At 37.2% G+C, this 25,200-nt stretch overlaps 1 protein-coding gene and 1 long non-coding RNA gene across 2 annotated transcripts; one reads left to right on the top strand and one right to left on the bottom strand.

Annotated features, from left to right (window-relative positions):
* The first annotated feature begins 14,161 nt into the window (after positions 1-14,161).
* On the top strand, positions 14,162-20,192 carry LOC144964969 (uncharacterized). The gene is made up of 2 exons (XR_013643953.1): positions 14,162-14,989; positions 15,437-20,192. It is a non-coding gene; the product is annotated as an uncharacterized LOC144964969 (long non-coding RNA).
* On the bottom strand, positions 17,609-25,093 carry LOC144964968 (uncharacterized). The gene is made up of 4 exons (XM_078899784.1): positions 24,818-25,093; positions 20,705-20,929; positions 19,426-19,518; positions 17,609-18,089 (listed from the first exon to the last, which is right to left on the bottom strand). Exons 3-4 carry the CDS (start codon positions 19,514-19,516, stop codon positions 17,878-17,880), a joined length of 303 nt encoding a protein of 100 aa, XP_078755910.1. The 5' UTR covers positions 19,517-19,518; positions 20,705-20,929; positions 24,818-25,093; the 3' UTR covers positions 17,609-17,877.
* Positions 25,094-25,200: the final 107 nt, after the last annotated feature.

The following is a 25,200-nucleotide window of genomic DNA, read 5'->3' as shown; positions in this document are numbered from 1 at the left end:
CTTAGTACCTTGATAGTGTGCTCTTGGAATCTACATCACTACATATGTTTCCTATTTGAACCAATTCCCCTTTGTCTTACCTTTTCTTACTGGGTGGGGTTGCTGACCTCCCAGGGAGGTACTTACGGTGTCTTCTATCCCGCTATATCTGTTTTCCAGCTTGCTTTCTGTCTTTGTCTTGGAATGAGATTACTTGGTTTTGTCCTGGCCCTTACCGGATACCCTGGCTGAGAGGGAAACAATCAAGTGTACATAACCAACTACATAATTAGTTTTGAGGGATGATATTTTTTTTCCTTGTAAATCATCTCTCTGTTATGTACTGTTATTTTGTTTTATTCTTAACATATGATTTGTAAACATTGGAGTGTATTCCTCTTAGTGGAGACTTGTGCTGGTGTTTGGGTGAGACGTTTAGGTGATTTCAAACTAAGTACACTTAGACTAAGGGCTACCGGGACCCCCACTCCCCCCCCCCCCCCCACCCCCTGGGGATTTTATGAGACCAATTTTTCTAGTTAGTATAACATCTAAGCTATCCGTTTATGGCCGGCTGCCAAAAAAATAGTGTCATCTTTACAGAGTTATTGCCCCTGAGAGGTCATTCGGTGCAAAACATAAAAAAAAATTAATGTCTAATTTAATATAACTAAATATTATGTTTGAAACTGATGATTTGAGGGTCATTTTGAAATACATACAAACTATCTTTACTAATGCCAAATAGAAAATTAATAAACAAAAACATCATTTTCTCGAAATACATATTATAGCATTTTAGGATGAGAATGCGGTGACCCACTGAGAATAGGTGTCCTTGAAATACATTTATATTATAATTGTGCCACACACACTCACCACATTCATATATATATATATATATATATATATATATATATAATATATATATATATATATATATATATATATATATATATATATATATATATTCTGTTACGGTTTGAGAGGTATGGAACTTACTCATTTTTCTTCACAGTTCATCATCCACCCATTGGTCACAGTCTGAAAAATCATCCTCTGATTCAGAAGACCATTTCTCTTCACCATCCTCTTCCTCAATGTCATCTTCTTTAGGTTGCTGTTCATCAACAATAATGTTAACTAGTTCTTTTGGTATAATGTCATCTCCAAACCAGTCGATCACCAGACTACCAGAAGCTGTCCTTTTCCAACCGTTTTCCTCTGGTTTTGGAATTTGAGGGAAGTTTGATGCTGCTTGCTTCCAAACCATTGCTTGAAAGTTTGCTCTCTTGCTATGCATCTGTAGACCTTTCCTACAGGGAGGGAGCTGGGACAAATCAATGCCTTTACAGTGGGAGAGGGGTCTGTCATCTCCAGGGGTGAATCTTTTTCTCACCGTATCAGCTCTTAGTTTGTTGACGCCATTTGCTCTGCTGTCTCCATACATTAGACACACAAACTTTTCAAGCTTTGATAAAACAGCTTGGTGTAGCACTTCTTGATTTCCCAATTCAGAAAATAAGTGTGTGAAATCTTGGTGTTTTTGTCAATAGGGCAAATGGACGTACTTTTCCTTTTCCAGCAAAGCAGCTGGTAGTGTCACAACCTGTGAAACTGTGAAATCCCAACATAGCGTCACATATTTCTGGTGATAATTTGCTAGAAAGGTTTGTGATGTTGAGAAGCCTTCTGTTTTTCCCTGTACCTGTGTCAAAAAGTAAAGGGACTTCAATTTTCTTTGCAAATGCCAAAAGCAACAAAAAGACATCAGTATCTGGTGATCTTACTACAATTTCTCCCTTCCTTGAATGTTGAGCTGCATATGTACAGTGAACAATAATTTTGGTGTCAGTGTCAGCTTCTTCGTGACTGCAATCCAGCTCAGGCATTGGTCTAGAGTCTGTGGTTATTCCATCCTCACTGCTCAGATGTACACATGTGTTTTCGATCGCAAAGAAAATGTTCTGCCTTGTAGTTTTGATGCATATTTGATCCCATTCTTTTAAAATTAGTTTCATTAGGATTATTTTATTCTCCCCACTTGATAGAAATAGCTTCCAGTCGCTTGGCACTTTGTTAACGGTCCTCCAATAAGAAAAGTGATATTTGAAGAATCACCCCTTCGAAATCTTTCTGTTGCTTTTATTGAATCCTCGAGGTATCTGACTGTAATGAAATGAAGGTTTGTAGACTTTGGGAGTGTGCTGAACAGTTTCAGAGCCAGTTCACCAAATGTTTCTGGTAATGAAACCAATGCTTGGAGAACTGCATTGCCATCATTAATGTAGATGCTCTTCAGGAAATTCATTCTTGAGTCAGCAATTTCATATTTCTCCATTCTATTCATAAGTCTAGCTTTGTTTGTCTTCAAGAAAGATCCAACACTTGTTGCTAAAGCCCACGGAACTGGGCTTAGTGGATAGCACATCACTTTACGAAGATCAATGTTATGACACTGGCTTAATATGAGCAACTGGCCAAACATATCTCTTTGTGCTGTAATTTTCAATGTTTTCGTTTTGTTGGAACTTATTTTGACTTCTGTCTTCAAAGATGAAAATGTTTTCACTTTTGATCTCTGTATTGGGTTATGGAATGGAATAGATTTATCTATCAGTCGATATTGTACGAATTCATCAAAAATCTTTTTACCTTCAGACTCAACATTGATCAAGTTTTCAGTAACATTATTTGGTAGTTTCAAGCCAGAAGATAAACAAACCAACTCTCTTTCTGCTATTTCAAAAGGGTTTATGAATCCCCTAATAGCACTTACTGTTTTTTGTACTAGAAGCTCACTTTTTTTAATATGTGATTGATTAAGTTCTCTTGGCTGTCTATGTTGTCTTCTAGTCCTAAAGTTGTTTGTGTCGCCTGTACATAACTTGCTCGGTTATGGCGAGTGACGCACCATCTGTAATAAGCAGGTCGATTTGTGCTGAAGCCAATTATGCCACCCTTTGTTTTTGCATGTCGATTGATTGTCTGTTCAATTGTCAGATCAATTGGTGTTCTGGTTTTAGGCATGCCTGATCTACCCACACTCAAACCTCCATTTTGCAGCAAAGTTTTTTCCTCTGGTGTTGCATTCAATAGCTTTGTGTAATAATATGATGCGTATCTTGCATAATTATGGTGGTCCATTGAGAAAAACAGTGGGCATAGATGTCCAAGGAATTGTGTGTAAAGATCTACATCATTTGATCTTGTGCCTTCATCGAATCTCAAAAGGTTCCAGACTCTTTCCATGTATCGAAGGATGAATTGGGCAGTTTTTCCATGTCTCCCAGTCTGCACTTCTTTCCTGAATTGAAAATATGTCTCTGAGAGTTCATGAAAAGCCTCAGACTCGGTTATGTTTTTTGTGCAAAGACTTGAATGGGAATTTAATTCAGACTCTACTGCACAAATGAGCATTTCCATATGTTTGTGGTGTTCAAATGATTGAAACAAAAGTCGCTCAAAAGATTCTAGCAAGACGCTATGTATCCTCATTGACCTGTTGAAATGTTTTCCAGTAAAAACTCCTTCAAGTGAACCTCTGGCACATATCCCTGCTTCAACAATTATTTCCTCTATACCAGATCCTCTCATCAGTTTTCCAAGTGCCCCCAAGTATGACACCATTGTGTGAAATGCACCGAGGTGTACTGACACATTACTAAATTCACTGGGATTTTGCCATATGATGTTATATGCTTTTTTGGCAACTGCCAAATCAAATTCGATCAGAGCTATGGATTGACCAAATTCTTCAGTGGCTTCCTTGGACAATTGAAGAACCTTTTGAACAGTGGAATTTTCATTGATTGATGCATCTATTGGGGGCATGTAATCAACAACAGAGTTTTCATAGAGTTCATCTTGACTACTTGAACTTGTCTGACATAACCATCCTTTCCAAGCAGGGATTTTGCCTGGCATCTTTGCTCTTAGAAAAACCCAGCCGATGTCACAATTGATGGTCTTGCTGATAGAAATAAGAGATGAATTTTCCTGCATTGGTAGTACTGGATCTGCTTTTGCTTTTACAAAGCAAGGTTGGAGCTCCAATGATTTGTATGTGACCGATCTCTTTTTATACTTTGTGTAACTTCCTGAAATAACATTTACTGATGCAGCTGATCTATTGGAATGTATGTCTTGTTTCTCATGGCAACTCAATTCAGCGCTTGTTGATGGTTGTTCCGATGTATGTTGTGCTCTGCTTGCAGGTTGTTGGATGACAATTCCATGTGTAGAAAAGCTGATGTCAGTGTTTACCTGGACCCACCCCCCCCCCCCCCCCCCCCCCCAAACCAGAGTCAGAATAGATGTGACACCCCCCTCCCCCAATCTCTCCTTGGGCTGATGTAATTAAAAAATGATCCCTAAGTACCAAATTTCTCCTGTCATATTACTATAAACTGCTTTCATTTTGCCATAAACCTTTCTCTAATCCACCAAGGGGAATAACTGCTCTGTCAACAGTACAATCACAAAATATCCAATATCTTCAAAACTAGTGAATAAAAATCTACGAAACTTTAGATTTAGGTCTAGCTATACACAGGCTATAACATTCTCTTTGATGTATATAGAAATATGTAATGCTCTAAAGTTATATGACAGTGTCTGTGAAACTTTTTTGAAAATTTGAATATTTTAAAATTCATCCTTGAAGTTCATACATACTAAATACTCTGAACCTTGAATTTAGTATTATTTATCTAATATAGTCTATATACATCAGTGCAATCCAAATTTGTGACATGTGTGATGAAAACTAAGGAAGCTATGGCAGTTCAAAGTTTGGCAGTGGCAAGCTCATTTTAACGCACTTGATGACCTTTCAAGGGCAATAACTCTGTGAAGATGACACTTTTTTTTGGCAGCCGGCCAGAAATGGAAAGCCCACACATTATATTTACTTTAAAAATTGGTCTCATAAAATTCCCAGGGGGGGGGGGGGGGGGGGGGGGGGGGGGGGGGGAGTGTTTCGCCCATTGGCCCTGGGTCTAACTGATAGTGTGCTCTTGGAATCTACATCTGTTCCTTTTTTTTAACCTTTTCCCCTTGTCTTACTTTTTCCTCAAGTCCTTTTAATTGTACATCTTGAATATATTTACTATCCAATTTTCTCCTTTTTTACTGGCGCTGATATGACATTAATGTGTTGCAAGCGCTGTAAAACCGTTAAAAAACAAACAAACAAAACAATAGGCCCAAATCTTTACTATAGTTATTATGTCACTGGGTGGGGTTCCCGACCTCCCATATTGGGCAGGGGAGTACTTGTTCTGTCTTCTACTTCTATCCCTCTGTATCTGTTTTCCAATTGCTTTCTGTCTTTGTCTGGGAATGAGATTACTTAGTTTTGTCCTGACCCTGGCCGAAGTCTTTGGCTGGGAAGGGAAACAGTCGAATGTATAGTTATAGTTTTGGGAGATTATATTTTTTTTTTCCTTGTAAATCATCTCTCTGTTATGTACTGTTATTTTTTAAAACTTTAAGATATGATTTGTAAACGTTTGAGTGTCTTCCTCTAAGTGGGGTCTTGTGCTGGTGTCTGGGTGAAACATTTAGGCAATCTCAAAGTTGTACACTGCCCGAATGGGCTCTTGGAATCTACATCTGTTCCCTATTTGAATCATTTCCCTTACTTTTTCCTCAAGTCCTTTTAGAATGATTTTACTATTCCATTTTCTTCCTTTTTACTGGGGCTGATATGACTAAATGTGTTGCAAGCGCCGTAAAACCGTTAAAAAACAAAAATTGTTACGTCATGAACCCATATTAGGCTCAGATAAGCAACAGCTAAAAGCAACAGAGTTAGGCTAAGCTTAGATCATGAATACTATCTGTGTGTGTGTGTGTGTGTGTGTGTGTGTGTGTGTGTGTGTGTGTGTGTGTGTATAGAGGCTACCAACTACTATACATTTTCAGTATAACACAGGCCTTACAGCAGGCAGACATTGTGGAGTACAAAACACACACACAACAATCAGCATATTATAAGAGAGAGAGGCCATTTGGATTGTTTCTCGTGAAATTCGATTCTAACAGATTTTAGGCTTTTCCCACCATCGCTATTCAAAGCATATTACATCAGGCTTGTCTAAGGCTAAGGCCACACTGCGAGTGAAGCTAGCGGGACAAGAACATAAAAAACAAATATAAAGAGGTGACTGGCATATCAGCAGCAAAGCAGAGCGGAGCAAGAGATTTGACCATTTTTCTTTGCTCGCATCGCTCGATGCACACATTGTCTCCAGTCTACACAGCAGACTCTGAAAGAAATGATTACACATTAAGCATGGATCGCTTTGATTCGCTTTCTTCCCATCGCAGCCACATAAGTAAATAGCTTTGCTTCGCCCTGCCCACTTCGCTTGCACTGTGGCCTTAGCCTAAGCCTACACACATATATAAAAGATATGAATAGATTGCTCTGTGATATTCCTTTATTTCTATATGTTTAGGTCCCTCTGTCCTTGAAAGCTTGGGTGACCTTTAGATTTATTAATATTATTTTCTCTTTCCATCGTGCTGAAATAACCGACGTTTCATGAATCCCAAAACCTTCCTTTGAAGGCTGCTTCGATCTCTGGTTTGGTATCTTTGGTAGCCAATTAAATTAAAGTGATTAATCAATAGAATTTGACATGGGGTCATCACTGTCACGATGGGATTTACTTCATTTATTGTTGATAACCTCCTTGCTAGAGCTCTTATTGCTTGAAATTTTGAAGCTATGGACATTATTATCAATTAGATCTATGATAATAACTTATTGAAAAATATGTTAAATTTTCTCCAGTTGATGAAAAAAACGAAATGGGAAGGAATAAATAAAAAGCCCTTAGTTGTTCCTTTATGAAAAAAGACTGTACTCTGAAAAATATGGACTTATCCAAGAATCGACTTTAGTGGAGTTCACCGAACTGACTTTGTATATTATTGACTTTGATGACAAGCCTCATAGGCATAGACTGATTGGGGTTCCTGACCTCCCATAGTGGGCAGGGAGGTACATACTGTGTCTTCTATCCCCCTATATCTGTTTTCCAACTTGCTTTCTGTCTTTGTCTTGGAATGAGATTACTTGGTTTTGTCCTGGCCCTGGCCGGATACCCTGGCTGGGAGGGAAACAGTCAAATGTATATATTTGGGAGATGATATTTGTTTTCCTTGTAAATCATGTCTCTGTTACGTAGGTACTGTATTATTTTTCCTTTTACATATGTATGAGTTGTAAACAATTGAGTGTGTTCCTCTTGGCGGGGACCTGTGCTTATCTCTGGATGAAACATTTAGTGATCTCAAACTAAGTACACTGATAGTGTGCGCTTGGAATCTACATCTGTTCCCTATTTGAACCAATTCCCCTTTGCCTTATTCTTGGATGCTTTAATTGTAATTCTAGAACTTTATACTATCCCATTTCTTCCTTTTTACTGGCGCTGATATAACCTAAATGTGTTGCAAGCACCCGTAAAACCCTTAAAAACAAAACAAACATAAATGTATCATAGGCCTAGGGATGAGAGGGGTAAAATGACGCCAGGTCGATGACCTCGTATGGTACTGCATGCAATACAAGTTCAATGACCTCATCACAGCCGTTTATTACACTAGACATCTTTAGTATAGTTAGTATAGTTTTCCAGCGTATTAGGCGTTTTGTGCCTTTGCTGATCTTGGCATTCAGTTCATCGATATAAAAGTCAATAAAAAGCCCTAACAGATCTTTTGACCTGTATCTATAATATATAAACTTTTTGATAAATTGAAGGCCCTAACCCTAACAGATCTTTTGACCTGTATATACGTCTAACCCTTTGATGGGATCTTAATGGGCGGTTCAACTATGCTAAACATGTAATCTGCTAAGTGGCTATCTAAGCTATTTTTGAAGGCGTTGACACTTGGAGCATTGGTCACCGTTTCAGGGAGACTGTTCCAGAGGTCGATCACACGTTGATTAAAGTAGTGTTGCCTAAGCGATGTGTTACACCTTGGTTTATGCAGCTTGTAATTATGACCTCTGGTTCTATTGTTTGCAAACACGAAAAGTTTACTCTCGACTTGATACAAACTGTGTGTAAACTTGTATGTTTCAATCATATCACCTCGTACTCGTCTGTATGTCATGCTTGGAATTTCAATACGTTTCAGTCTATCCTCATATTGCTTATCTTTCAACCCAGGAATTACTTTTGTTGCTCTGTGAAGCACGCCTTCAATAAGTTTCTTATCTTTCTCAAATTGTGGTGACCATACTGAGTTGCTGAACTCGAGATGGGGTCTGACTAATGCAGTAAATAGTATTTTCATAGTTGCTGCATCTAAATAGGTAAAAGATCTTCTGATGAGTCCAAGGATTCTGTTTGCCTTATTAACTTGTGTTTCTATATGCTTTGAGAATTTTAATTTAGTATCAACATGTACTCCCAAATCTTTCTCAAGTTTTGACTTATTCAGAGCTGTTCTGTCGCTACAGTGATGCTGTCTCATATCGTAGTGAAAGATTTTGTTTTTCGTTCCAAGATGTAGCACTGTGCATTTTCCAGCGTTGAACTTCAGTTGCCAATCGTCTGCCCAGTTGACTAGATTGTCAATATCTAACTGAAGACTGTCTCTATTTTCTAGATTGTTTACCTTTCTGTATACTTTAGTATCATCGGCATACATTGAACATGAGCTAGACAAAATACTTGGTAAATCATTAATGAAGATTACGAAAAGAGTTGGACCTAAGACGCTGCCTTGTGGCACTCCACTAAGAACTTCTGTCCAATTTGACACTGTGCCTTGCACGCTAACTCTCTGTTTCCTGCCTACTAGAAAATGCTTAATCCAGCTTAGAGTATTTCCTTGAACACCATGAGCTTCCAGTTTGTTTAAGAGTCTTTGATGGGGAACAGAATCAAAAGCTTTAGCAAAATCTAAGTAGATTGCGTCAACCGAAGATCCTTGGTCGAGAAACTCTGTCCAATCATTTTAACTTTAGTTTACTACCGCCTCACCCCCAATGGGAACGACCCACCGTCGATGACGGGGAGACCACCGTGTGGTTACGTCATAACAGATGTCCAGGGCCCGTTCTAATGAACGCGGACTAGCGCTTAGTCCCAGACTATCTCTGACTTTAGTAAATGACTAGAAAAAATCGGATTTAATGTGAGCTGACTAAGCTAGTCCCAGACTAAAATCACGTCACCTTCGGACTAAGTTTGGCCAAGATTTAGTCACTTGCTCGAGTCGGACTTGATCGTTTAGTCTCTGACTAGTAACTAAGAAACGGCGTCAACAAAGTCAACAAAGATGGCGGCCAATGTTAGACGACTCGGTTCGCGAGAAAAAAATACATAGAAAAAGAATTATAACGACAAAAGTAATCTGATGATATTTGTCAATGCTAAAGGAAACGGTTTAAAGGTCACAGATCGTCGAAAGCACACATTTTTGTCCGGGAAACCAATAAATCTGATGAAGTTGAGTGACTCAGTGAGTCTGAGTCTGAGATTTCAGCTTCGCTTGGTTCGAAGTTTAGATTTAGATATTTAGAGAATAACAAACACACAACTAGACCTAGATTATTTTTTAATATGAAAATTATGTTGTTTAGCTAAAACACCCCCTACCCCCTTTTATTTTCTTTATTTTTGTGCCAAGCAAAGCAATGCGAAGTTACTCTCGATCACATGAGGTGATTCGTATGACTATGACTATGACACTGTCATTGACAGTACTGCCAAAACAACTGTCAACACATGAAAATGGCGGCAGCTGTGCTGTTTCAAATTCGTCAGAGAACACTGATTCAACAGGAGAGGGTGTTTCGGGTCAGACCTAATCCCATCGATTCGTTTAACGACGATGAAATATACAATATACGAACATTTCCGTTTTCATCGTGAACACATTTTTATAATTTGTGATCTTTTAAAAGACGACCTTGATCGTCTTCTCTGGAGGAAAGGTTAGTATCTGTATTCATTTTAATTTTAATTCTAATCTCATACTAGACTAATCTTTAAAGAGAAGTTTTCTTATATTCTCATGCATCCAACCCAAAATCGGTGCCAAGACTTCTTCTTCTTCTCCTTCATCTTCACACCTCCTCGTCCTTCTTCATCAACATCATCATGTTCATCTTCTTCTCCCACTTCTTCCTCCTCCTCTTCTTCTTCTCAACTGAACTAGTCAAACTAAGTGTTAGTGTTGGTAGATTTCTCTAATCATCACACACAAACCACTATGACTGTTACTGGTATGACATGGAATGGAAATTTTTTCACCGCTCTCTGGCACTATTGAATTTTGCATTCCCTCAACCAATTTTCGAGCTCTTGTCGGAGATTATTTTCACTGTAATTGTAATATTTTTGAAAGGGAACATTTTTCATGAGCAAAACCAGTTTAGAATTGAAGAAAAAAAAATTGTACAGTTGGACTGACAAATTGCTGAGGAGAATCAATCTTTAAAATAGGATTTTTCACTCGAGGCGATGGGGCAGCGTGGCTCAGCAGTATGGTATTTGCTTTGTACCCAAAAGGTAATTAGTTTGATCACCCGTTGTACTATGCGGCCTTGAGCAATCCATCTCGTCCTAGTTCCATTTGCGGCACTGCACTGCGGTTGATGTCTGGGTTATTCCAGTGTTCCCTTGGAATAGACCCTAAAGACAGACAAATTTCCCCATTGGATGAAAAAAGGGAATGTTATCTTTATATGCATATATGCTGGTCTGACATCCGAATGCAATATGGGCCTCGTAACATTGTTGCACTGGACATTATTTTGTGTAATTTTTTGAGATTTTCATTATAACAATGAGCTCATGATGTATTGGGTTATCAGACCTGCAAATTAGTGCACGTTGCCTTAACCCTATCCCCCGTATTGCGACTGATTGCGACTGTTGACATCAGTTCAGTAACCTATCCTCCTGATGCGGGCTGATGCGACAGATAGACATCGTAGTTTTTAATGAGCTCTTCCAGTAGTTTTAGTTTCGTTTTCGCTCTCGGCGCAGTAACTCTTTTAAAATGAAGAGTTGCTTTTTGTTTTGGTTTTTATTTCATAAAAATCGGACCGGAACTTTAACCGATACGAATTATTGAAGATTGTTTACACTTGACAACACATGTACAATGATTTCTAGCTATGGCGTTTCAATTCATGCAATCACTGATCGATTAAACGCAAGTTGTAGATGAAAATAACTACGAAGATGATATTATTGAAAGGGAAAGTGATATAGAAAGTGACATTGATGTAGATTTTGAGCCTCTAGACTTCGATTTTGATGAAATTTCAGACGGAATCGGCAGTGAACCCCGTGATAGTGATAATGGAGAGGGGAGTTCACAACTCCAACCTATTGAAGTTGAAGAATTCACCGAATTTACTGGAGTTAAGGCTGATTTGAATGGGAGGAAGAGAACTGCATCTACAGCAGGTCTCGTCCCAAATATTACTAGCTACACAGCAGTCAATCCTGACTCGCACAAACTTACTCGAATGCCTGGACGTCACCGCACCTGTTTTCAGTGTTCCAAGGAAAAAACAAAAACAAATGCTGGTAGAACCCCAGAAACTGTTTATGGCTGTGTGGTATGTGGTATAAGACTGTGTAAAGGATCCTGCTTCTCTAAGTACCATAATTTTTGACATTTATTCACTTAAAAGGACAAAAACATGATTGAAAAGTGAAAAACAAGACTGAATTTCAACAATTGTTTTATTTTCATAATTTTTTTAAATATGTATTCATTAACAAACATCAACATGTGACATATGTACTTTTTCTATTTTAAATGACCAATTTTTTGGAGTTAATTGCAATAAATTTCATTAATTAGTACATTTTCTATGATTTTTTAAACTTTGTAACACCTTTAAGAAAAAACAGTAATTAAGAGTTACGTCCCTTGGCTTAGGAGGATAAGGGTATTTGGACTTGAGATTTTTAGGAGGGATAGGGTTAAGGCTTAAGGAAAATTAGTATATTTCATCCCAGCTTAAATGATGAGATTTACCGTTATAATATTATAATAGATGCGAGAGTAAAATACAAACTATGACACTATTTCAATACGAAGCAGAAATCAGAGCCATTCGAAACATTACAAGAAATACAAACAAAAAAAGAAAAGAAAAATATCGGATCGGAAGGTCCTGGGTTCGAGCCTCGTGCTCGGCGCATAGTTGAGTCCTTGGAAAAGACTCTTTACTCACATTCTCTCACCGTACTCAGGTGTAAAATGAGTACCTGGCCGTTAACAGTGTTGTCTTTGTCCGAAAAATTGTAATATCGCCTGACAGGCGTCATGTCCCGTCCTACATGTGAAATGTTGCTGTTGACCAGGGAACTGTTGTAAAGCGCTTTGAGCACATTTAATGGATATTGCGCTATGTGTATAAAGCTCAATTTAATTTAGTATGAATCAACTAAAAATCCTCTCTTGTGGTTATACCAAAGCTGTTAAAAAATCGTAATATGTTGTTTCAAAACTTGTGTCGTGCTTTTAAAATTTCACTTCAAATACACATTACAAAGATGTTGTCGACGGTCAATTTAAATAAAATATTTCACTGGATAGACTTTAAAAAGTGAAAGTAATACATTCGAGTACAGTTTCCTTGAACTTGAACTCATTCGAATATCCCAAATTTTTTCATTATTATTTTTAGTTGTCATTCCATTCCTTACTTGAACTAATTTCACCTAGCCAATGTAAAAAAGGATTTGATTAATTCAAGGTTATTTTAATGCGCCCTGTTATTTCGACCACCGAAAATTTACTGTTACATTGACAGTTACGTTTGTGTACAATATGATACACATGCATACACACAGGCACTCACACACTCCATTGTCATTTCGCATAATTGACACCTCTCTTACTTATTCTTATCACTTCGCCATTCATTCTAATTTCAATGCCACATGCCATGATTTGCTACTAGTTGGCTACATCATTAAATGAATGATGTGATACAGGAACCTTCTCCCAATAAAGTAAATAATAATTATAAATTTCCCTTTAATAGTCCTCATGCGGAAATTTGTCTTAGGGTTTATTCAATGGGAATACTGGAATAACTCCGATATCACCCGCAGCACAGCGCTGCAAATTGAGCTAGGGAGAGGTGGCTTGTTGATGGCCGCATGCCATGGTGTATATTCGAACTAGGTATCTTTTGGGTACGAAGCAAAGACCATACTGGTGAGGCACAAGCGTCAAGTACAATGACATTTTTTTTTTAATTATTAAAATTTAGCTTTACATAGCGCAATATCCACTAAATGTGCTCAAAGCGCTTTACAAGGGACACTGGTCAACAGCAACATTTAACATGTAGGACAAGACAAGCGCCTGTAGGCGATATTACAATTTTTCGGACAAAGGCACCTCTGCTAACAGCCAGGTACTCATTTTACACATGAGTACAGTGAGAGAATGTGAGTAAAGAGCCTTTTCCAAGGACTCAACTATGTGCCGAGCGCGAGGCTCGAACCCAGGACCTTCCGATCCGAAAGCGAATGTCATACCACAAGACCACATCTGCACAAAGACATCATGCTGAAAGTAATCGCATCAAATAGTTCTTCCTTCACTCCTTCAGAGCTGCAAGGCTGGTGTAGCGGGAGTTTATCTATGTTTCTTTAGTGTGAAACAGACAATAGTAATTGCTTGCTACCCCTTGGATAGGACACAGGTTTATTGTAAAGAACTTTCCACCAGATCTAACAAATACAGATTACCCGCCCCATCATTCCTAGGTGGTCAGTGGGGTCAAATAAAAATCTCTACTTTGCCCTTAGCATGTTAAGCGAATACCCTGATAATTGAGCTAGAGGGACCAACTTCGCATCAAAGACCTGTTTAAATATCTTTAAATATTTGAAATGAAAAAAAAAATAATTTAATGAATAGCAGTCCTTCAGAGGCATGAAGCCCAAGGAGCCAGGGTTTATCCCGGTTTCTATGGCATGAAACAGACAATAACAATTGCTTGCTACCCTTTGAATAGGAAGGTAGTCTATCACAAAGTACTTTCATGAGATCTGACAGACTTAGCTACAGAATCACAACCCCTCCGACTATCACTATTCCCCCCCCCCCCCCCCCCCCCACCCCTTCCTACCACTTACATTACATCATAAAAAGGGGCAAGTTGGAACAATGCAATGGTTTATTTCTTTGTTCCCCTCTCCTCTGCCTCCATCCATTCTAACCCCACTACTGGCAGTCACTACAACAACTACTAAATGCTCTTCAAAACTTGTAATAGTAAAGCACCATCCCAGTGATAAGAAAAGACATCATCAGGCTTCACATAAAAGCTCATTACCCAATCAGTTTTCATCAGGCACAGTTACTCAATCAGTCAGTTGTCACACATCATTCGCTTTATTAGGCATAGGACTATCAACATATTGCCTCCCACCCACTAGCCTTTTGTTGAGTCGTCATGGTATGTTACACAAAGTATATGGTTGTTAAAAGGTCACCCAATGACTATTACTCCCCCACCCTCATCCCATCTCCATTCCCTGACGCCTGGGTTATTCCATTCTTCCCTTGGAACAGACCCTGAGACACATTTCTCCTATGGGATGAATAAAAGGAATTTTATTATTTTATAAGAGGCCATTGTGCACGAGCTGTACTGTACGTAAGTTGACTACACTTCCTGAGTTAGATTTTATTGCAGGTTTTATTTGCAAAATTTTCCTTCTCCCATTTTTAGGTCGTCTCTGATGCAATTTTATAAGTTACAAACTTGGTTCCTAAGTGGCCTGGTTCAGTGCATGATGCAATTTTTTTTAGGAAATCTGGGCTATTCTTTGCATTTGAGGATCCACATCGCAGGGCTTTGGATGGTGTGATCCTTGGAGACAGTCGTTATATGTTAAGAAATTGGCTAATGACCCCAATACCAAAACCCCCAAAATAGAGGAGAAGAGGCATTTAACACCGCCCATCGTATCACAAAATGCACGATTGAAAGGTGAGTTTTACCAATCATATAATCCCACCCTCCAGGAAACAATAACATTTTGATAATTTTTGAAATTTAATATTTCAGGTTTATTTTTATATCCACTTTAACAATACAATTTGCAAATGATCAATGAAAATAAAAGAAAATTAACCAAAAAAATAGTTGTAATCATACTGTCATTGTCATGCTAGTATAAACATTACATTTTTTTTTTTTTGAAGAACTCAGATTAACCATTATAATTCTTTCCCTTCTAATTCTAATTAAATGACTGAGAAAAAAACAAAAACAAAAAAAAAAAACAAATAAAGAGAGAGAGAGAGAGAGAGAGAGAGAGAGAGAGAGAGAGAGAGAGAGAGAGAGAGAGAGAGAGAGAGAGAGAGAGGTCCATTTAATTTTAATTGGTTTTAAGTGTACATGTACAAGTACAAGCAATTATTGTCATTTCAACAGAGTCATTGGAGTGGTTAAAAGAAGATGAAATTGTCTCCATGACGAGCTCAGAATGACGCCTGACAGAGCCTGCAAGGTTATTTATGTGTTTTTGGCTCCACAACTTGCTGTTGATGCTGGCCATACCCATGGAAGAAAACAACCGTAATGATGATGATGACAGCAATCATAACTTTTCTCCTATTGGGACTCAGGAAGGAGCATCTGAACAGAACGTCTTGCTGCTGGCAAGGCAGCCAGGCTGACTTTGATTAATAGTGCTTTTAAAATATCGTTGAACCTCTCTAATCAGGAAATAATATATAATCATTAATGTAGTACATCACTCTGCAAGTATACTGTGTGCAGTATTCTTTTGTGATGAGCTACATAAATGTCACGCTGTTTTAATTATTGTTCCAGCTGGTCATATGGAAACAAATTTCTATATCATATAACTACAATCGCCTATCAGGCATCTAGTACTCTTTGACTATCCCATTTTACTCCTTTTACTGGTGCTGATGTGTTGCAAGTGCTGTAAAACCCTTAAAAACAAAAACAAACCTGTTTGCAGGAAGTATTAAAGTGCATTCACTGTAATTTTTTCTGGAATGGGTCTGATATAAATTGGAAAACTGAACAAGAATTCTCATGCCTGAGTCGGTTATCAAACAGAAAACAAAGGGGCATTAAAATTTTCTTTTTTTAAGGTCATCAAAATCCTGAGTTGAGCAATCAAATTTCAACTGCCCTATTGTCATAAGACAATTACATATTGTAAGACCTTTTGTATAAATCATTATACCAGCCGCTTAGCCAAAGCCCAGGATAGTCCCAAGTCACATTTGTGATAAGGGTCTTAAATCGCCATGCCACTGTACAAGTTTGTGACAATAGGCCAAAATAACAATCTGTATTTATTCCAGAGGATTTGTTCTACCAATAACATAAGGAACAATGGAGTGATTGTAGTAAAAAAAAGGCCTTAAACACTGCATGCATGCGATTTTAAGTAAATTTTAACAAAAACATATCAGCTCTATCAAAAGTACAGATTGAGATAAATACAGGACTAAAACCCCTCTAAATAACAATTAGAAAATCTCAAGAACCATTTTTAAAAAATGGTTTAAGGCAATTCATAAGACAGGTTTTAACTGCGATTTTCTAAGATACTATGAGGCCAATTTTTTCTACACTATGGACAAATGTATTGCAACATGTCTCCATGGATTGCTTTAAACCATTTTTAAAACTCAAAATACATGTGATTGAATTAATATTCAAATTCAAGACATTAGAAACCAATTGGGTCATGGATAGAAACTAAATGATGATGTCATTTGTGAACGCTCCCAGCTGTGATTTTCATACATGAATTAATTTCCTATAACTGTCATCTGCATTTTTTGCGGCCGCAAATTTCCCAAAATTGGCAAATCGTGGCAAATTTTGGGAAAATTGGCAAATCGCGTGGCAAATTTTGGGAAAAAAAAAGAAGCAAAAACAAAATAACGAAAAAGAAAGTGCGAAACTTGAGAAATGTTGCAGCTTTGCCAGGGCCCAAACCAAGGGAAGCTACTCTCTACGGATAATGATCTCATGTTCGCAGTGTATCTGCATACACTGCAATTCCAAATTTTTGTGATATTCCTCAGCATGAGTTCACGAGGTATATTGAGAAACTGGGGCCCAGTGCTGTGAAAGAGTCTGATACTGGAATTATACATCTGACCCTATTTTGGAAGTCTGTGGCAGATTATGTTCTAGCTCTCGCTGCATTGGCGTCCCGATATGCCTTCTCAACATGCTCGTCAGCTGATGCTGAGCAAAGTTTTTCTCTTTACAATCTTGTCTTGTCTTCCAGAAGGCGTAGACTCACAGAAAACAACATCAAAGGACTAGTTTTCCTTTACTACAATAAGTTTATCGATGCCTCTTTTTTTGAGTAGTAAAAGAAAACTAGGCCTTTGATGAGTCTGACTGAAAGTGTACGTTTGTTTGTGTGTGTGTGTGTGTGATTGTCTAAAAGTTTGGGCGCATAAATCGCTTTACATTGTGTAAATTAATAAATGTAGCCTCCTTAAATGTAATAAATTGTCTTTTATAAATTTTTGTTTTCTGTATCGCGTGTTAATTTTTACTGAAACGCTAAGTTCTCCTCTGCAAATTTTTTGGCAAATTTTGGTCTTTTTGGCAAATTTCTTGGCAAATTTTGGGGGTTTTTTTGGGCAAATTTTAGGTCCCAATTTGGCAAAAAATGCAGATGACAGCTATAATATCAAAACATATAAAAAGAGTAATTTAATTATAAGTAGTGTCATAATTAAGATGCCTCATCTTAAATTTCATGTATTCAATTTTTATGGTATTTTGTTCAACAATGGAGTTGGGTTTTTTTTATAATGGAGTATTTCCGATTGCAGCCATTGATCCACTAATGGATTGTCAGTGATCTGTCATCTCCTCTTGAGGCCAGCTTGTCGTAATTTTTGGCTGATGCCATCTGAGGCATTCCACTCCTCTGGTGTATGGGGAAGAGTTTCTGTTGTCTCCTCTTGAAAGTGATTTGACAAATCATCTACTACAACTACTGACTCCACCACAGAGCAATCAACAAAACTGATTTCATTAATCTCATTCATATCCATCTGTCTGGCTAGTGTTGAAGCTGTGGAGGAAAAAAAATCTTTAGAACATCTTTTTCACCGCATTGAAACAAAACATGTTTATATCTGTGAATTATGAAACTGGCCACATTATGAAATCAAGTGGTGCTGAAATCAAAAACGTCATTTCATTTTGAAACTTCTCTGATCCCACATAGTCTTCAGGTCAAAGTCAGAATTTGGAATGATAAAAACTTTTGAACAATGTTATCTCCTTAAGCAACATGAAATGCTGGCCATTTAATTAAGATGATTTTAGAACTACATCCCACTTTTTAAACAAATCCTTATAAACTGTTTGTCAGTGCTTAAAAGTGTTAATATAAATATATTTGAGAAAACAATGGACTCAGCAACAGTATGCATTTTTGTTTTATTTCCTTGTAAATCATCTTTTGTTTGAGTATTTTTCTCTCAGGGGGAACCAGTATTTTTTTTTACATATGTAATATGTGATAAGTAAGCATTTGAGTGTGTTCCTCTTAATGGGGACCTGTGCTTGTGCCTTGACGACACTTTTAGGTGACTTCAAACTAAGTACACCGATGGCATGCTCTTGGAATCTACATCCATTCCATATAAGAACCATTCCCTTTTTGTTTTACTTATTAGTGCTTTGAATTGTTAATCTAGAATTGCATGACTATCCATTTGCATCCTTTTTACTGGTGCTGAAATGACCTAAATATGTCGCAAGCAATTAAAAACAGAAGAGGATTTATAATTCTAGAACATTTTGCTATCCCATTTTCTTCCTTTTTACTGGCACTGATATGACCTTAATGTGTTGCAAGCGCCGTAAAACCATTAAAAACAAACAAATAAAGAATGTTGATTAAACAAAATCACACAACCACACTTATGTTATACTTCGTGGTCCCACTGTCACTTCAATGTCCCCCATTTTGACCAACTTGTTAGCCGTGATAGTCCTTTCAGTACTGTTGTCAATGTTAAATACACTGTTAGTGGCTATGTGGTCTTGTGGTATGACACTCGTTTTCGGATCGGAAGGTCCTGGCCCTGAGCCTCGCTCGGCGCATAGTTGAGTCCTTGGAAAAGACTCTTTACTCACATTCTCTCACCGTACTCAGGTGTAAAATGAGTACCTGGCCGTTAACAGTGTTGTCTCTGTCCGAAAAATTGTAATATCGCCTAACAGACGTCATGTCCCGTTCTAAATGTTGCTGTTGGTCAGGGACCCCTTGTAAAGCGCTTTGAGCACGTTTTGTGTTTATTGCTATATACAAAAGCTCATTTAAAAAAAATTTTCTCTAGTCTTTCGGGTGAAATTTTATTAATAATTTAATGACTTTGTAGCAAAAGAATTATGCTTACTGATTATGGTGTAATCTCCAAGATTACAGTCAGATATGTCAATAATATTTCTGGCTGGACTGGGATTCGGAACCAAACTCTCAGTGCCCATTACTGTAAAGAAAATTGTTGATAAATTTGAATTAAATGAAGTAGGCTATAGAATTCACAAGTTGCACTTCAAGTCCAGATTACCCATTACAAACTTAATGAGGAGGAACACAGTGGTGTTTTTTTTAAAAGGTGAATTGTTATGAAATTATAATGATTTTAATTCTATTTATATCAATTTTAATATGATACGATATCAATTGATTTTTAATGTAAAATTTGCATCATATAATTACCGGTCTCTGGCTCTTTTTTTTTTTTTTAACCATGAAATGCATCCAAGTGTAATCTTATCTTCTGATCTTGAGACCCATGAATCCCAGAAATAACAAATCTGCTGGGAATTGAACCCATGACACTTTGATTCATATGCAAGCATGATAACTCGCTGTGCCATTGGATTGCCCTAAATAAAACACTAAATGAAACAAAATAAATCTTTACAGGACCCAACTCCAAAGTGGAATTTCAATACAATGTTGCGTGATGCCACTTTGACGATTTGTGATAAAAAATACATGGCAATTCCTTATGACACAAAAGCTCTTGCTCCATCACTTATTTCAAATTTGAAATATTCATATAATTTTGTCAGCTACTTCAGGATTGATGGTGTAAAGTAAATTTCAAGATTTTAACTACCATTGAATTATTAAATGTGAATAATCTTGTTTTGATACTCGACTTCAGCCTTCATTTATTCTTTTAATGTTTTTAAAATTGATAAAAAATCAAGAGGAAACGTGTCCCAGAGGCAGTTGTTAGATATGCAATAGAGGAGATATACTTTTGAGACTTAACTACCAAAAGAGGATAGTTATGTTAGAGAAAAATGAATCAGTGCATAGGCAATTGTAAGGATGTCAATATTAGACGATCACAAAAGATGCATGCATACATAGTACAAATTACTTGTTTAAAATATTGTAAGGTACTATCTGTATTCATGTCAGGCAGCCCCAGAGACCAGCGATCACATCGTCCTCCACTGTCCAGTCACTAAACTTGAAGGTGGCTATGAAACCGTCCTTAGGGTGGAGGAAGACTTTAGAAGCTGGGTTGACGAAATAAATTTGGAGGTGTAGCCATATGCTACTACTACTACTTTATTCATGGAATGCCTAGATGACAGCCTTTTACATTTGTAAACAGAACAATGTATGGAACTATTATAATTGCAGAAATTTACCTTGAATACCATCAACAATGTTACTACACTCGCCAATAATGACGAGTACCGGTACTTGTTCAGTAAAGATTGAAGAGGGTCCTGGTTTCCCCCCCCAGTCTGCTTTACATAATCAACATGACTTTGGACTATTCTTTTCGTGTCCTTGAATTTTTTTTTTTAGCTCCATCACCGAACAGTTTTTGAGAATTCGGCATTGATTCTCATTCTGATCTTTTCCCAAACCTGAAAATGAAAAAGGCGAAAAAAATATGTAAATCAACGATTATGTAATGAGATTGTTGAGGACATTCATTTTGCACTGGAATCAGTTCTATTGATTGCTTTTTGTTGCCATAAAATCTTTATTTATTATTATGGTTGTAGCAAACTTTACTCGTATAATTAGTCTGTATCCTTTAAATTATTTGCATAAAAAATGTCATGCTTTTGAGTGTAGATTATTATCAGTCATACCTCTTAAATTGGCATTTTATCATTAAATATTTGTAGGGTCTGACTGGAGAGGGTGAAGATTTATTTCTTGCTTATCAAATGTACTCGGGTAGGTCTCCCTAAATCTGTATGCTTTTCTATACCTCAAATTCCAACAGCTCTAACTGCAATTATTTGACATCTTTTGTTAGTTTGATGTAAATACATATGAGGTATTATCAGTTAACCTTGCTTAAAAACCGAAAATAGATACCAAACCCCCTCACCCCAAATATGTATGCTCATGCCCCAAACCCGTAAACGGCTTGCCCTAAACCAGTACAGCATTAAATTAGTCTCCTAATTTTTCAAAATTTCATAATTTTTTTAATATGATAATGTTGTGGTAGAATTTCATTTATAATTAGTTTTTAAAAATATTTTCTAAAAGACAAAAAAAAAAAAAATTGAGCATATATAAAGAGCATTATCCTAGCATTTACGTTTGTTGTGGTTATAACTTTTGACGCATTAGCGATTTTCTGTTATTTTTTGCACTGAAAAAAAAACAAAAAGAATAAATAAAGACACCGCTTGGGAATTTTTTTTAAAAAGAAAAAAAAACAACCTTTCACTTTTAGAAAGAAGTTTATTTTCACTTCCACTTCATTTCGAATTTTTCTGGTTGACTTGTTCTAAATATTCAAGTGAGTTGAAAGCTTAAAACTTTTGTCATTTTTTGTGGCAACTGACACAGATGCTAGATTGTATACTGCTAAACATGCTCAAAGCTCTGTAAGGGGCTCCAAGCCAATAGCAACACCGCAATATCACAACTTTTCCCCGACAGAGTCATTACTTTTAATGGCCAATTACTCAATAAGGAGCCTTTTCCAATGACTCAACTTTGAACCACTCAGGGAGGGACTTGAATCTTGGGCCTACGGGTCCAAATGCAAGTGTCATACTACAAGACAACAAAGCCCCACTTTGTAGGGGCAAAGAGGAAGGGTGAAATTTATTGCCTAACCTCCGCACTACAGTACATCTATTTATATTGTTTATTGATAAATTATGGGTGCCATGTCGGCTATTATGATGCTTTAAAATTTTCATTGAACATGCCAACCTGTTTTTTTTGGGTTTTTTTCATTAATTTTCTTTTTTTTTTTTTTTTTAGAAACCCGAGACCGGGTTGCCACCTTGCCTGTTCTTGCCAAGTAGTAAAAGGGTGGATCAGAGAGCAGAGCAGGGAGATAGGAAGTAGATAAACACGAGGTATACAAATACAAAGCAACCTTGTGAGTGACAGGGACCTACAGTAGGCACTTGCAAGAATTTTTCAAAATACAGTGGACTCCGGATAAGACGATGCCCAGGGGAACCGAGAAAAAAATCGACTTATCCGAAAATCAACTTAACCGGAGTGTAACCAAATGAGCAAAAACTCATTTGAACAAAGAAAACCAATCTAGAATAAGTATGTCCCTTCATATCGCGCGGTCTCTGTAGTGGTCATGAGAGGCTCCTACCCCCAATAGTCCCATAGAGGAATCAGAATACATAAAAATCGGAATTTGAGATAAAAAAGCGGAATCAACTTACTGTTATTGACTATGACATACTTTGCAATAGAAAATGTAATAGACAATCCAAAAGTACTCAAATGATTAAAAATAAAAAATGTGTAAAAATGCACAGATTGTGTAAAGACTAAGAATGGGGTCAAATAATAATAGAGAACACACAAGTCCTGGCCGTCTGAGAGCGAAGAATTGAATGGATGGATTTAACCTTGTCAGGACACACACGTAATCAAGCAAACGCGCGTGCCGGTACACACACACACACACACACACACACACACACACACACACACACACACACACACACACACACACACACACACGGACACAGGGCTAAAATTAAAAAGGGAAAGAAGCTGACCGTACTCAAATAATATTATTACCGATTGAAGCCAACATATAATATTACCAAGGTCATTGACCTCACGAATTGGAGTCACAATAATAATAATAATACTTCGGTCAACCCCCTCCCAAACATATAATATTATCCGACATCAGCAGCACACACTTTGAAGAGACTAATCAGACATATAAAATGTGTGTTGATTGACCATAGGAGATGACGAAATAAGCCATAGCTCACTTTTTTTTCGCTAGAGATTTAAAAAAAAATTTTCCTCGATGAGAATGCCTTGAATATGGAATGTATACCAATTAAGTGAAATTATTCCGCGAAAAGCGGAAGAGTAGGCGCCTCTAGGTCAAGGTCATGCTTCTTGTAAATCGTCGAGACAGAAATAGCTGGTATGCCAATTTCCTATGCGATGATTTTCTGTCGCATGCCTAAATTTCCAAATGCATCGAATCTTCCTTTTCCGCGATAGGTTTGCCATTGTAGTTGTGGACTTGACTTGAATTCCTCTTGATAAAATTGATACTAATTAAGAGGGCCATTACATAGGATGGCCTGGGATTAGAACCAAAAAAATCTTGAACTTGAAGTTGCGACAACGTAAAATTTGAGATGGAGACATTAAAGTTATTCAATACTGCTCATGTACATTGAACACGGACGTCAGGCAAAGCACCTACATCACATCGATGTGCGCCAATCGTTCACGGATATTCTTAACCACTTAAAATTCTTACTGGTAGCTTTTTTAACCAATGGAAATACTTGTTTATTTGTGATTTTTTTTTGTAGTCATGAGTGATAAGAACATCGACTTAAGCGACATCGACTAATGTGGAGTGGTTTTTTTTTTTACTAATGTTATATAGGAAGAAGGGGGAGGGACCAAGAAAAAAAATCGACTTGGGTAAAAATCGACTTAGGCAACGTCGACGTATCCAGAGTGCACTGTAGTGGCTATGGGTATTAATTTAGCGTAGAAAAATAAAGGGGAGTGAAACATTAACTAGAGTGAAAAAAGTATCGCTCTATCTCAACTGGTTAAAAAGTTATGACCGTTTATGTGGAGGAAAATCTCTATATAGCTTAATAGGAAAAAAATGTGACGAAAAAACCGCATCCCAATGCATAATCAAGTATAATTCAGAAACAGCTTCAGATACAACTTTGAAATTTTTACATGTGGTAAATCATCTCTGTAATACATTGCAAACAGAAAATGAATTATTTATTGAGAAAGAAAAGTATAGTTTAGAGCTGAGACAGCTGAAATCAAGGAAAAATAGATCACGACATACAAATGAATGACCTATTGGAATTTTGGAAAAGTCAATAATAAAATATTTATTCACATGAAGATAAACCAAATACACCACTGAATCGGCGTCATTTAGTTGTTCACTTTGAACTTTTCAAAATGAAAATAGACCTCATAAAAGCAAAGATATGGACCGACAAATGTTTGAAGTGGTGTATTAGCCTACAGTCTACAGTCCTACAGATGCCCAGTGTCAGTGACCGTGCTGTAGCCTATTTTTATTTCATTTCATGATAGACCAAATACACCACTGAATCGGCGTCATTTAGTTGTTCACTTTGAACTTTTCATAATGAAAATAGACATCATAAAAGCAAAGATATGGACTGACAAATGTTTGAGGTGGACAGTCTACAGTCCTACAGATGCCCAATGTCAGTGACCGTGCTATAGCCTATTTTTATTTCATTTCATTAGTGACAAAGAAAAAATATATGTACTTCTCTTTTTTTCGCACTGTTACGGAGTGCTGCAATCTCGACATAATTGTATTTTCCAGGAGGGCTGCAGTTTCAGGGTTTGAAAAGTTATAGTTTTTCTCTTGTTGAGCTCCATTTTCGTCAATGAATTTCAAAAGGAAATAGAATCTAAACAAAACGAAAGCGGATGAAGCGCTGATTAAATCTTTTGCGTCAGAAGAACCCAAACAGCAGCACAAAATAACCGATAGAGTCAAGGGATAGGTCAGGACTAGCCACGCCCATTTCTAGGCTAAAGCCCAGCTAGTCCGAGATTAAATAATGCTCATTGAATCCGATTTTTTTTAGACACTTACTAAGCTTGGGCTAAAGACTAGCTAGTCATTTACTAGACTAGTAAATTA

This window comes from Berghia stephanieae, chromosome 2, assembly GCF_034508935.2.
Source record: "Berghia stephanieae isolate SIO BIC M18660-M18661 chromosome 2, UCSD_Bste_1.3, whole genome shotgun sequence".
NCBI classification, from domain to species: Eukaryota; Metazoa; Mollusca; class Gastropoda; order Nudibranchia; family Aeolidiidae; genus Berghia; species Berghia stephanieae.
This window is presented reverse-complemented; position numbering and strand designations above follow the sequence as displayed.

Excerpts from the sequence above, each read along its gene's own strand:
- LOC144964968 (XM_078899784.1), bottom strand. The coding sequence starts at position 19,516 with ATGGGCACTGAGAGTTTGGTTCCGAATCCCAGTCCAGCCAGAAATATT. Across the intron at positions 18,090-19,425 it reads TGGAGATTACACCATAATCA|CTTCAACACTAGCCAGACAG; the intron begins GTAAGCATAATT and ends TTTCCTCCACAG.